Source organism: Parasteatoda tepidariorum, chromosome 5, assembly GCF_982258835.1.
Source record: "Parasteatoda tepidariorum strain Cologne lab strain chromosome 5, Ptep-v5.0, whole genome shotgun sequence".
Taxonomy (NCBI): Eukaryota; Metazoa; Arthropoda; class Arachnida; order Araneae; family Theridiidae; genus Parasteatoda; species Parasteatoda tepidariorum.
Genome location: NC_141759.1, coordinates 9,435,759 through 9,450,401, shown reverse-complemented (window position 1 = coordinate 9,450,401; position 14,643 = coordinate 9,435,759). Strand labels below are relative to the sequence as shown.

At 33.4% G+C, this 14,643-nt stretch overlaps 1 protein-coding gene across 1 annotated transcript; it reads right to left on the bottom strand.

Annotated features, from left to right (window-relative positions):
• Positions 1 to 602: 602 nt before the first annotated feature.
• LOC139426407 (delta-latroinsectotoxin-Lt1a-like) lies at positions 603 to 4,134 on the bottom strand. Its single transcript, XM_071185196.2, has one exon. It carries the CDS (start codon positions 4,047 to 4,049, stop codon positions 831 to 833), a length of 3,219 nt encoding a protein of 1,072 aa, XP_071041297.2. The 5' UTR covers positions 4,050 to 4,134; the 3' UTR covers positions 603 to 830.
• Positions 4,135 to 14,643: the final 10,509 nt, after the last annotated feature.

Here is a 14,643-nt window from a genome sequence, read left to right as displayed (position 1 = left end):
ATTTAAAAAATAAGAATTGTCACTGCCTTACAGTATTACCTTTGAATGAATAAATTATATCGATATCTATAGTGTGTTATGATATCTATCGTGTGCCAAATGGATACAATAAAAGTATATCTTATCAATAAGATTATCGTATTGTAGAAAAACCTTTCTTATTGACGATACAATTATTGTTACCAACTTCTTTTGGTTAAATACAGAAAAATTATAAACATTCTCTTTTCTTGTATTATTTTTTTATGTGTTTTCGAAAATTAGTATGTATAGTATAAAACTCATGGATATAATGTCAAAATTAAAATAGAACAAAATTAATTTCCAAAAAAATAATAATAATTATATGCCCCCTATCAAAAATTTTTTTTACTGCTATATCTATGGTAAAGATGTTTTGCGCTATGTGTTAATAAAAAAAAAGCTCAAAAAAGTACCTATAAGGTTTCAAAATTTTCAGCGATAGAGATTTTTTAAATAGCTCATCCATAAACAAAAATAGCGTACTTCTTGATCATAAATGTAATTCATTAACGTAGAAAAACTGTTTTGTCGGCATTTATGATATTTACAAACAGATGTCCCCTGGATTTTATAATTCATTTTTCTTTTTAATTATACCTGAAATCTACAAAAAAAATTTTTTTTAATTATTAATATTCTCATGACGAAAGAGCTATTTAAAAATAAATTTAGATTCAATTATTTTAAAGAGGTTTCAAGCGAATTCAATCAGCAAAAATATCTATCAGTTCACTTATTAAACATAAGATTCAATGAAATTTACTTGAGCCCTATTAGTAGGGAATTTGTAATTTGACATTCTCTAATCAAATTCGAAATGTTTTCTCAAAGCAGGAATGTTCAACTAAACTTACCAGCTTTCTGTCGATCATATTTTTGGAAAACGTTAAATGTGGTTCATTTGGTAAAACCGCGTTTAGAATTCCCCTAACCTCTTCAGGCTTCAGCGATGCAAATTCGTTTATATAAGAGCATAACGTGTCCATAAGTTTACTTTCATGACCGCTATGTATGGCTTTGTGTATCTTTGAAAAAGCATCAAAAGAGTCTAAATTTTCCGAATCTTTTTCATTTAATAAGTTATTAAATTTCTCGGTGATTTCCAAAGCCTGAACCGTCGCATCGTAAGGAGAGTTTACGAAATTCCAGTTTGAAGCATATTTCTCATTAGTAAATTTGCGAATGAGTAAATCTAACAAGAGCAAAGCACCACTGACATCAACATTCGCACGAGTTTTGAATTCCTTAACTTTCATGTCTTCATTCAGTTTGTCGGGATCAGCTAATAGCTTAGCTCCATTTTCGGTGTGATGTTTTTGGGGAAAGTGTCTACTATATTCCCTAAACTCCCCTGTTTTAGGCTCTACATTTAAACTCCTTTTTTTAAATTTATTCCTTTTACAGCGACCTTGCTCAACCAAATAATCAAACATGAAATTCTTTTCCTTCGCTAATTCACACGATCGTGTATCTATATCTCTGGTATAGGTGTCATTTGGCAATTTCTGAAAATAACTTCCCTCTAACGATGCTATCTGTTTAACAGCTTCGGTTTGTTTGTTAAGAATTGCTATAGCAAGGGGTGTATAGCCTTCAGCAGTCTTTTTGTAAGCTTTTGCATTGCCATAAAGCATTAAGCTAATAATACCTTGTTTCAAACCAGCCTGTGCAGCTAAATGCAGTGGCGTCTGCAGATCTACATCAGGCTCATCTGCAGAGATTTTTCCTTTCGTCCCTACCCACAGCATCAAACCATCTACCAGATCATCGTGTTCGAAATAGGCTGCAAAATGAAGAGGAGTCCATTTTTTATCAGAACCAGGGGAGTTTAGATTATCAATACCGAATGCGATGAAACCACTGAACATACCGTTATACCCTTTCATTGCGGCATAGTGAATGGGGGCCATATCGTTTTTGTCTTTCGCGTATATGTCGCAATTTTTACTGCGCATTAAACTAAAGGAATTGTCAATCGAATTTAACAAAACTGCGATGTGTAAGGCTGTTAGTCCTAACGTATCTTTGGCATTCACATTTACCTTATCACTATTGATAAATTGTTCAACAATTTTGTTGCTCAACGAATTATCTGAAACAGCGATGTGTAGAGCAGTTTTTCCTGATTTTTCTACCTCGTTAGGTTTGATTTTATCACTAGCTAATAAATATTCTACGCTTTTTTCGGACTGGAAGCGCACTGCTAAATGTAATGGTGTTACGCCATGCTCATTCGTTTTTGCATTGACATCAGCACCCTGTTTTACTAGCTCGCGCACGAAATCATCTCTTTTGTTCTCAACAGCTATGTGCAAAGGAGTGTAACCTACCGAGTCTTTCTGATTAAGGACTTTACGATCAACTTCTAAAATTCGCTTCAACATATTCACTCTTCCTGCAGCAGCTGCTGCGTGAATCACGCTTCTTTTGCTTTCAAAAACGGCAGAAACGCTGGCACCAAGACTTAAAAGTTTATTCATATTCTGCATTATACTGTTGTCATTGTAAGAGTTTTTAGATGCTAAATCATATAAATCTCTATCAAGATCCCTAAACTGTAACTGAGATCCAGAAATAACGCGAACCACTTCTGGTGGATTATTATCAAATTTTCGAAAAATAATTCTGTTTTTTCGGTTGGAGTTTCTAATTGATATCTGAGGGTTAGCAATGTCGAGCACTTCTTGAGTCACCCATTTGCTTATTTTAGAATATTTACCATCTTCTTCGTACTGAAGAGCGTAGCTAACTTCGACTCCTCTTTCCCAATCTAAAAAGTTCGTTTTGCTTACTTTCCCACCAGTATTAAAGATAATATCAATTTCATTTGTCGGCGTTTCTTCTAGGATATGCAAACTCATAATATGAAAATTTTGTTTTATCGATTTCAAATTATTTGTTTTGCTTACTAGGGCATTGTACAATTCTTTTTTAGCGTTTTTGATGTCGTGTTTCTCCTGTACTTCTTCCATAATCTTTATGACATCGTTAACTATGCCATTGTTAGATGTTGTAAAAATGTGTTTAAAAGTTGTAAAATAAAATATGAGGCGATCAAGATATTTATTAAATTTAATAAGATCTCGTTCCTGGTAATAATATTCGGCAACGTAAGTATACTGATCTAATAAAGAAAGTACAATATTGGAATATGTAACGGTTCCGAAACTGAGTGCAGTTAGAGCATTGTAAGCATTCTGGTGGTTAATATCTTTTGGGACCGCGTACTTTTTGTCGATGATCGAAAATAGCGCTTCGTATAACTTTCCTCCCAGTTTAACGTAGTTAAATAAGAGATTATCTCCAATCTCTTGCTCTATAAAATTCACATATTGATCTTTTGGAGCGTTTCCTCTATTACTTTCACTGAACGTAAAAGATTTATAAGCTTTGTTTATAGTTGAAACCAATTCATTCACATCTTGTCCTTCTAAAGAATTTAAAATGTTCCCAAATCCTCGATCCATTGCAACTCTCATATTTTCTACTTCCGTTAAAGTTTTTTTGACGTTGTCAGAAATGTCTTTTAATATTTCCGCTTGCTGATCTAATTTCCGGTTTGTTTCGCCTAAAGTTTTGTTTAGTCTCACTTCTAATTCATAAAATGGTACATCAGCGCAATCTCTTTCAATGGAGGCGGACCCCAGAATTCCTTTGCCTAACGCCGCGCCAAAACACACTCCAGACAGCGCCAATCCCAATCCGGGCAACAATAGAATGCCAGCAACCGCTGCTGCTGTTCCGAAGAATCCCATTAAAGCATCTGACCAATTCATGCCACGATCTAATTCTTTGCAACCAGCGGCTAGTCTTTCAAGATCAGTTAATCTTCTAAAACGCATCAGCGTGTTTATGTCATTGAAAATTACCATTTTCTCGGCAGTAGCATTACTGTTTCCAAATCGCCCCACCATTTTGACATTATAGCTGGATTTTCCAGCAGCTAATCTTTTGAAATCTCGTTTTTTAAATTGCTTTGGAATATTCAAGTCCTGAGTAAGCTTTTTACTGTAATCGGTGGTCATAATTTAAAAAGAAAAATATCTATACTTACTTTCCTTTCCAATATTTAGCAAGAAAAAACCTTTCGAAAAAGGCTGTCTATGACTTTTCAGTTTGTCAATATATATAATTCTTTCAACAAAAGATGACAACTCGAAGGCGGACAAAATGACTGTTTTTAGAACATGACAACCCATAAGAAATTTAACAATGAATGAGAGTTGACAGCTCTTTTTTTTAGCTATTTGCACAGAACATCTGTTTGTTAAGACATTTTTTCTAAGGAATGCTCACGTCGAAGAACTTGATATTTTATTGAATACCGTAACATTTCTACATCTGTTTGGATTGTTTGCCATAACTTTTTTAAGATTTCCAAATATGTTATGTCAATCAATCTGTGTTATTCTATGGCACGTAAAAAAATATATCACCCTTTTTCCAACACATGTGTGCACTAAAATGCCATTCTCTGATATTTACTACATTCACATCGAGAAAAAAATTTTTTTTAGTGAAGTACATTTTAAGTTAAAATTCGTTACAAGTACGGACAGAAAACCTGCGAATATTCTTCTAAATTGAATTAAGCAAAAATTGAATTTCACTTATTTGTTTAAGTCATTTAATTTAATTTATTCGGTTCAAAAAGCAATTGATTTCTGAAAGGAGACTAATGCATATCCTGAAACTAGTGAGTAAAATATTATTTTAAATGTTTTTATTGCTTTTAGTGATGTTAAAATCTTATAGTTTTTGAACGACAGGGAAAATAAAATCCGAGTTTTAGGGATTAAACCCGGAATTTTGGGGAACATTGGGAATTTTGAAGGAAAATAAAACTGCTCTAGTTCCGAAATAAATTGAGACCGATACAGCGCACTCTTTGTCCTAACGGCGGCTGATTAAAGTGGTCACCCACCCGCTTACTGACCGCAGATATTGATGCTTGAATTCGGCGTTCTACTAGGAATCGCGTCAGTACGATTAGTCCACTGCGGGATCACAGAATCTGAAGAACTAAATTTTAACTATGAGCAGTAAAAATTACATGTTAAGTACAATATTAATCCGAAATAATAAATACAGTCAAATCCTGCTATAAAGTGGACACGGTTTATAGTGAACTCCCGGATATAGTGAACGAAATGCTCGGTCCCGTACCTTGCTGCACGCGTGTAATGTTATTTTTTGTGGATACAGTGAACAAAAAAGTGAGGAAGTTGGATATAATGAACTTTTTTCTGTCTTCACCAGATTTTTTTCTTCATTTTTTTTTTTGTAATAATTTTGAAATTTCTACTTCAAAATAAATACATATAACGATTTTTAAAACCATCTATAGAGGTGAGTGTAGCGATAAGCATTTTTTTCTTGTTTGCTTCTTTTTTTACCACTTTCCCATCCCTAAGCAAACCAAGCTGCAGGCACATGATGCACCTGTAAGGTGTCAGTGGGATCAATATGCATTTTCTATCAGAGGGAATAAATAATTATTCATTATTGGTCAAAGGGTTGGACACTAATATGTGTTGATAAGGCTCTCATTTCAACTCCTTTTTGCTCTCAGTTCAGTTTAAAAATTCCTGCAAACAAGTGTCTCAAATTTAACTATGGCGAGCAGTGAACGTAAAACGTTCTTCATTGATGATAAAATGGGCATAATCAGAAAAATTGAAAATGGATGTAATCAAGCTGATATTTTCAGGGAATATAAACTATTCAAATCTGCAGTTTGTAACATGTAGAAAAATAGGCGATTAATAATTTCTGCTCATGAAAAAAATTTAGATGGACGAAAAAAGTTGAGAAAAGCAGATCACAAGGATGTTGAAGAAGCATTACTGAAGTGGTTCACCAATCGAAGAAGCCGCAATCTTCCAGTATCTGGACAAATGTCGATGAATTTGCTAAGCGATTTTATGTGACTACATTTATGTGCTCGAATGGCAGGTTAGACAGGTTTAAAAAGTGGAATAACAGAATTTCAGGAAAAATTATCTGAGAGTCGAGAAGTGTTTCCATATCTGATGTTGAGGATTGCTCATCAGCTAAAGATTACTAATTTTTTCTTTTGCACGCAAGACGAAGAGTAATGAAAAATAATACATTTTTTGCTACTACATAATATTTTTCAGTCATTTATTTGAATAATGTGAGATAAAAGGAAGGAGTTAGGGAACCATTAGTTAAATTGCCTGCGTAACGGATATAGTGAACTCCCGGTTATAGCGAACCAAAATTTCGGTCCCTTGAAGGTTCACTATAGACGGGGGAAGAAAGCGAGAAAAATTTCGAAATTTCTCTAACCCTATCACTCTCAAACATCGGGGGGGGGGGCAAATCATTACTTAACGGGATCGGAGGGGAGGACTCAAAAATCACGTTTTCTATACAATTTCAAAATTAACAGCATTTCAATTTTTTTTCTTCTAATGGCAGGCACTGAACTTTTACGTCCTGAGCCTAGAAAGATGCCGGAAGTGGCCACACTCACACAGCCCACAATAGAGAACAACATACAGAGAAACATCCATGCCCTGAGCGGGATTTGAACCCGCTGCCATTGGCTTCGCAGTAAGGCACGCTAACTGCTCGATCATCTGGCCGGCACAGCATTCAAAATTAATTAAATTGCGTCTATCAGAAGTAAGTAGACTTTTGGTATTGAAAAAGAAATAAAGCACCGTCATTCCGCAAAACCTTTATTTTTTTCCCGCAATTGGAACAAAATTTTAATTTGTACGCTTTTGAATAGATATACAGTGTAACCTCTAGGAAAGACCACCTCTGTATAACGACTTCCTCTATTTACGACCACTTTTAGGGGGCAAGGAATTTTTTCCATAGATTTTGCATTGAAGAACATCTTTAAGAAATACTATCAAAACCTCTCCCAGACTTCAGGCGAATCTCCACACCAAATGCGGGAAAATCAAATAATAAAACAAAAGCAAAAAAAAAAAAAAATATTAACAAAACAAATAAGTAGATTCAAATGTATTCAAAATATTTGAGCGAGGTTCTTATTTAGGGAGCTCTTTTTGACGATCTCTGAAAGAGGCTCACAACCTTATGTTACAGTCAGGGTGTACTAAAGACGATTCTGTCAATGATTTATTTGTAGAGTTGAAAATTAAATTAGAAAAAAAAAATAGTTCTTTTAGTAACACATACAATTTTTTACGATGTTTGAGATAACAATTTTTATCAAAAAATTTGAAGTTCTAATAAAAAATCATTATTTATAAACTAAAAAATGTAAAATAAGGAAGATTTACGTTAAAAAAAAAAAAACGATTTTGAAAATTCCTCAGATTGAAATAAAAATCTTTCATATTGTTTCTTCTTTCTAGTCTTAAAGTTCTTAATCAGACGTAGAAAAACCATTCTGTAGAGAACTATCATCAAATTAGGAAAAATAAATTATTTTCAAGTAAGCTTTTTATTATAAAAATCATAACACTTACTTGCTATACAAATCCGGAGAATTCCAAACGAAATATTCTTCGTTAGAAAATGATATTTTTAAATAATGTATACATAGATTATTTTGAATGAATAATTCTTCCCTAAAATAATTTATTGCAATAAAATTCTTAGTCTTATTGAAGAATATTAATAGATGTTAGAGAGTCGCGATGGCTCAGTGGTAAAAATCACAGAGCTGTCATAGCAATTTGATCCTCAGTGTTGGCAAGAAGCTCTTCTCAATTGTCTGGGAAGTAAAGGCAGCCTGTGCGCAATGTTGACACCATTGCTACAGTCTGGCTGTTGGTATCAAAATAGAGGAACTTTATCCTGTATGATTCCCCTGGCTTAAACTTTTATTTATTTAATTCCTCACTGGGTACTTGTTGTTACACCTACCAGTATGGCCACAAATACTTAGGCGAAGAATCGCAATGTTCCAGTGGATGGAGTGCTCGAATCTCTCTCTCTTTGTATATATATATATATATATATATATATATATATATATATATATATACAGTGAATTCGCGATTACTCTAATCTGATAGGACTGACGAAAAATTTCGACATATCGGAAGTTCGACTTACCGTTAGTTTCGGTTTTGGACTTTCAAAATATTGTCGCATTATTTAATTAATGATTATTAATTACAAATCTTCTAAATGCTTACAATATTTAAGATAATTTTTCTGACAAGCCATTTACGATAAGACTGTTTGAAGCACTTTATGATACCCTGGTCCATACCATCGGCTGATACCATGGGCTGCAACTTTGCTGTTGTGTTTGGCGGGAGAAACTGCAAGTTTACTGCTTTCAAATTTAGTAGATCACTATGCACTGTGCATTTATCCATAAAGAGGATCAGTTTTCTTTTCTTAGCGAAGAATTTCTGATCCAATTTTCTTACGTAGTCTTCATATAATACTGATGTCATCCAAAACTTTTTGTTAGACTTGTAATCCAAAGGATACGTTTTTACATTCTTGAAACATCGGGGATATCGGTATTTTCCGATAGCAAGTAAGGGCAATTTCTCTGTCCCAGACGCATTTCCTCCAACTAGGACAGTCAAACGTTCCTTGCTCATTTTACCCCCAAAGCAGTTTTCATCCTTAAACATCATAGTCTTATTTGGAAGACATTTAAAAAATAAACCCATTTCATCAATATTGAAAACATCATTTTAACTGTATCCTTGAAGTAAATTTGGTAACGTTTCATTTAAAAACTGTTCACATACTTCAAGAGGGACAGCTTTAGCTTCTCCATGAAGAGTGCGAAAGACATTGTGTGTGTGTTGCAAAGGAAGGGACAAGATATCAGCTCCTAGGTTTTTTTTCTTGCTTCAAAAGATCCCAAAAAAATCGAGTTAAAGATAGTAAAATTCGAGTAATCGAGAATAATTAACATGAAATTGAAGATAAAAGTGTCGGGACCTCATATAAAAATCGAGTTATAGTAATATTCGAGTTATCGTGCTTCGAGTTATAGCGAATTGACTGTATATAGATATATATATATGGATGATGGGCTGAAAAACCAAAGTTTCCATTTTTCCAAACAATATAGTGTGGAAAAGATAGCTTATGTAATTCATGCTCAAAATTTTGAAATCGGTTAATATCTTCCGGTCGCACATAGCACGTGAATTTAATAAAAACTGAACATATTTCTAGAATTTTTTAGTAACTCTTATAATTTTACAATCGACATGGGAATTTTGACATATCTTTCGTACCTTTCTACAGCTAGACAGCCGAGGATTAAATGCTTTATCATGATACTGAAAGAAAACACAAATATTTAAATTCGAAAAGGATAAAACTTCTTTGAAAAAAACGCGCTAAGAAGAAGCAGAAATTTCAGAAAAAAGTATCAATAAAAGAAACGAAGGAAATAAAAATAAAAATATGACCATCGAAGCCGACGTCTTCAGGGAGTACCGGCCTCGGTAGCCATTAAAAACAAAACCATTTCTAATTGAGGGAGAAGCAAATGCTTAAAAAATCTCCCTCAGTACCCCGATAGTTTTGTATAGAGGTCCAGGAAAAACAAGATACATTCAAAATAATTAACAAATTAAGAAAAGAAACTCAATCAAAATCATCAGAAAAATAAAAACTCACAAAGTCACAGGTCAAGCATCAACTTCAAAAGCAAGTAGAAGAAAAGAAAACACAAAAAACTGAAAAAACAACGCCCCCTATTATAATGCGCAGAAGAAGTTTAAAATGAAATGGAAAAGGTCAGGAGAAAGAAATACGTAGACAAATTAATAGAATGCTTAACTGGGGCTGCTCAGTTAAGACTAGAATTGCGCCCTGTTAAAAGAAAAAATTATATAAAAACTTAGAAACTATCAATCATATTATTAATGCTTTATCATGCAAACATTTTATCATTTTTTTCTAATACCAAGGCTTTTTTTTTCATTTTTAAATTTACGCAGTTGCTATTTGTTTCAATGGGCAATTTGAATTTCACTTTAAAACAGGGTCGGAAACATTATTCGTGTATCAGTAATTTGCTCTGAATATAAATTCTCAAGATCCAACTGCGAGGATTTAAATACATGCCACATAATTATTTTTTCAACATTAAACTGGTATTTTTTATTGACTCTCATTATTAATAAACAATGTAAATCTGCAAAGTAGAAGCAGAAAAGAATCGAATTTATAAATTACAGTACACTTTACAAACTGATTTCATTGCACTGAACAGAGATAACCATAACCTAGAAATTTTTAGAACGTGGTGGAAAAAGTTGGAGAAATTGTAATGTTTTAGCTAATTCCTTCTTATATTATAACCGTCGCTGTACAACCGATCCAATATTTGGGTTTACGACTACTAATGTTCAACCCCGTAGCCTTGCAATTTTGAACCCAATCCAGAAGACAAGGGAACCCCTGGATCAAATATTGAGAGAAATTTGCCTTCGTGGATGACTTTTTGATGAAACTAACCCGCATTTGCGTTACATGGACAGGAAGACCACGAGAACCTCCCGGAGTTAGCCTGACGGTAAAGGGTATCCAACTCATGATCCGCCTACCACTGAGGATATTTCCCGACAGTACTGTGGTCGGTGCAAGCCGGATGCTGATTCGTATCGACCAGCCATTGATGGGATTCGAACCCGGTTCACCTCACTAGAAGGCGAACGCTCTATCCCCTGAGCGATCGCTGCTCATTTCCTTCTTATAAGAAAAGTTACAGAAAGTTTATTTAGATGTTACAAATGTCGAGCTGAAATGTGATTGAAAATGAAAAAAATTTTAAATTTATAAAAGCCTCTACGAATATTTCAAATGATGAGGATTTCCCGATATGAGGAAAATATACATCAAAAATCTTAATTTTTTAAAGACCATAAAAATTGCCTTGAGAAATGCTAAAACGTAATGCACTGATTATTATCTTACCCAGGGATTATCTAATACAGTGTTTCCCAACCTTTTTTGTGCCAGGCCCCACCTAAGCCATTCTAAAATTCTTATGTCCCCCTATGTAACATATACATAATTTTTAATATTAAAAAATTTATTTGTTCACTTAAGAAACTTAAATGATAGGTTTTAGAAGGAAATCACTAGGAAATTGTTAACGAAACATAGTAAATAAATTTTCAAAACATATAATGAGAAACTAAAATTCAAATAGTTTTAATAAAGATTTTCCTATAATAATTTAATATTTTAATTTAGTAAGATCCTTGCTGCACAGAGATTTTATGTTAGGTTCCAATTTGGTTAGCTTCCGTCTCAAGTATCCCCGTTGTGTTATATCCAGACGATTTCTTTTTTTAGCAGTAAATCATTTACAGCACTAAATCTAAATTCAGCTAATTATGAAGATGGAAACGGTAGCAATAGTTTTCCTGCACATTTGGTTGAATTTGGGTATTTAATTTCCTCACAAAGCCATGCCATCACTCCCTTTATATTAAATAAGGTTTTAACTGACTCATCATTTTGCATTTTTGCGAGTTCCTCTTGATAATGCATATTTGATATATCAGACAAATCCACTAACTTTGGCTGCATCATCCATGTTGGAAAATCAATTTGTTTTAAATCAGAGAATCTTTCTTTTAAATCAGCCGATAGAATTTTGAGATGATCGACAATAACAAGTAAAGTGGTATTATTTACTTCACATTTTTGGTACCAATGTTGTTAATATATATCTGACATAACTCAATAAGGGTAATGAAACCAAATATCTTCGCTTTTGCATCAACAAGAGTTTTATTTGTTCCTTGAAGTTGCTTATTTAATATATTTTGTTTTTCAAAGATAACGAGTGAATAACTCACAAATGCTTTATCATCGACTGTTAACAGATACTTTACTTTAGGTTTGTCGCTTAAAAAATCATTAAGAATATCAAGAAGTTCCATAAATCATTTAAAGCAGTTCCCTTTAGAGATCCATCTTACTTCAGTGTGAAGTAAAAGTCTAACATGGTCTGCATTTTGTTCTTCACAAAATAGCTTGAAGAGAAGCTCACATTTGGCATTAGCTTTAATATCATTGATGCACTTTATTACTGAATGTAGTACTTCATTTAGAACAGGCAAGATGTTTCTAGCTACCAAGTTTTCCCTATGAATAACACAATGCACGAGAATCATTTCTGGATTCTCATCTTTCATCAATTTTAAGCGGCCATTTTTCTCAGAAGCACCATCTGCAGCACAAGATGTTATGTATTTATTGGTATATTATTGACATCTATATACTTTTTAGCTTATTATATATATATCGTTGGAGGTCATGGTGCTTTCTAATCTCTTACAGAACAGCATTTGTTCAGCAAAATGCCCTTTATCAATATATCTTACGTAAGTTATCAATGCTGCCACACTGTCTATCAAAATTGATTCATCCATTTGCACTGAGAATTTTCTTGTTTTCAGCATGTTGTTTTCAATATCTTCACTCATTTCGTCTATTCTTCTGCTAACAGTATTGTTACTGAGTGGCATAACTTTTGCATCTTTTTCAAGAATCGTTTTAAGAGATGCTGATATTGACGGTTTTATTAAATTCTCTCCTGTTGTAAGATTTTTCCAGATTTAGCGATGAATAAAAAAATTTGATATCTAGCCTCAAGAATACGATTATGAGTTGAAGTGTGAGCAGTAAATAGAGACTTTACTGTTGTCCTCTTTTCAAAATTTTTCTTTAAAGTTTGAAAGTCCGCGCGGAGACTGCTGCAGGGAGGTTACCTTGACGATGCCAAAAACCCAGTTGATATTCTGGTCTCGTCAAAAGAATTTATAATATTTATTGGCTGCAATTATTTAGGAATTTGATTTTTTCTTTCAATTTTGGCACAGAAATCTAGCATTGCATTTAAATGGTCCGGAGCAAAAGGGTTAAACTCGTGTCGAGTCCATTTTCGAATTGCCCCCATTAACAAACAAATTGCCCCCTAGTGGGGCGTGGACCCCACGTTGGTAAACAGTGATCTAATAAGACCACTTATTACCTGTGACAGTAAATGGCAAAAAATTTGAAAAGGTTGTTACAATATTTGTTTTTGTAAACACATTGAGCATTCGGTATGCATCAATTGATCTGCGAATTATTTTCCTTTATTTTAACTTTAAAAAATAATAGTATAATGATTGTAGATTTTCAAGTGGTATTAAAAAAATTTTAAAAAAAGTTTTGTAAGTTTTGATAAATTTCAAGTGAAATGCATGCTTGAAAGATATCAACCGATTTTAAAAAGTTTTGTATAATTTTTTTTTATAAAAGTCATCAGGACCTCAATTGAAAATGGAGAAAATATTTGAAATGTATCTTACTTTTTTCCTAAGTATAAAACTTGTAAATAAAAGATACTTAACTATTATTTAAAAAATATTGATGTAAATGCTTGTTCGATCAAAACTTTCATTGTTTTTATTACTAGTATACTTTTATTACTAATATACTTTTATTACTAATTTGACTACTTATCAATAATTATTCAAAAATAATAAGCATAATTACCAAGTGCTTTTTGGTATTTCTTTCCTAAATAAAACAGATCTATGTCCTTAGAATATATCTTTCTTTACTTTCAATTTATTTATTTCATTTAAATTATCTTTTAATAGGGCTTTATTTCTCGCGGGTCATTTCAACTCAAACAGCATTAACGACATTAGTTTCTCATTTTTTGGGCATAAATTCAATTCGGACAATACCAAAATTATTTTGAACCCAGTCTCATTAATTATTTCGATGCCCTTGAATCTCGTTATATTCACATTTATGATAATTCCCTTGCAAACGACCTTAGTTCCTCGCCACTTCTCTATTGCACGCGAAAATGCATATTACCCTGATTTGCCCCTCTAGGCCACTGTGGCTTTTACTGTTCAGTTTTTCATCTTTTTATCGTCCCGCAGTGGACTGATCGTTACGACACGGTTCCCAGCAGATCACCGAAGTCAAGCATCACTGGCTGCGGTCAGTGTGCGTAGGGACCGAGGGTGTGCGGTATTGGTCTTCGTTAAACTGTGCTACCGTAAAGTGCTCGACTTCGCGCGCAGGTCGTCGGGCTACCGAAACGGGGGTGCCATCCCCTCCGCAGAGGATCAAAATTGTGATGGCATGTTTTCGGATCATCCTCCGGGATGTTTCCCAGACCGTCGCCAATAGCCCATTGTGCAGCTCTAGTGCGACGCAAATTAACAACAACATCATTTTTTTATCGCTCTCGGCTACTGTAGTTATTTTTTTTTGTCTTGTTTCTCATTTTTATTTTTTCATTTTTCGTTGGTAACTTAACGTCTTTATATTGCAAATCACTCTCATCTCATTCACATCAGACAAGTCTTACAAATGGGCGCCTATTTTTGAGCGCTTAAAACATGCCGACTGTTATATCCTATCTGTATATTTTTGAAGCGAATGAAGTTTCTAATCAAGTTATATCTTACCGCTTTAGTTTCTTGGGACTATTTGCAAATTTTAATAGTTTTTATAGTTCCTTAAAAACTGATAAAATATTTAACAATGGGTATCACATTTTCCTTAAATACCCATGCATAATTAGAAATAGTTAACACTTATTTAAAAAAAAAAAAAAATTTTCCAGTTACAATTAATTCTCTTTTTTTTCAGCTTATTTTGCTA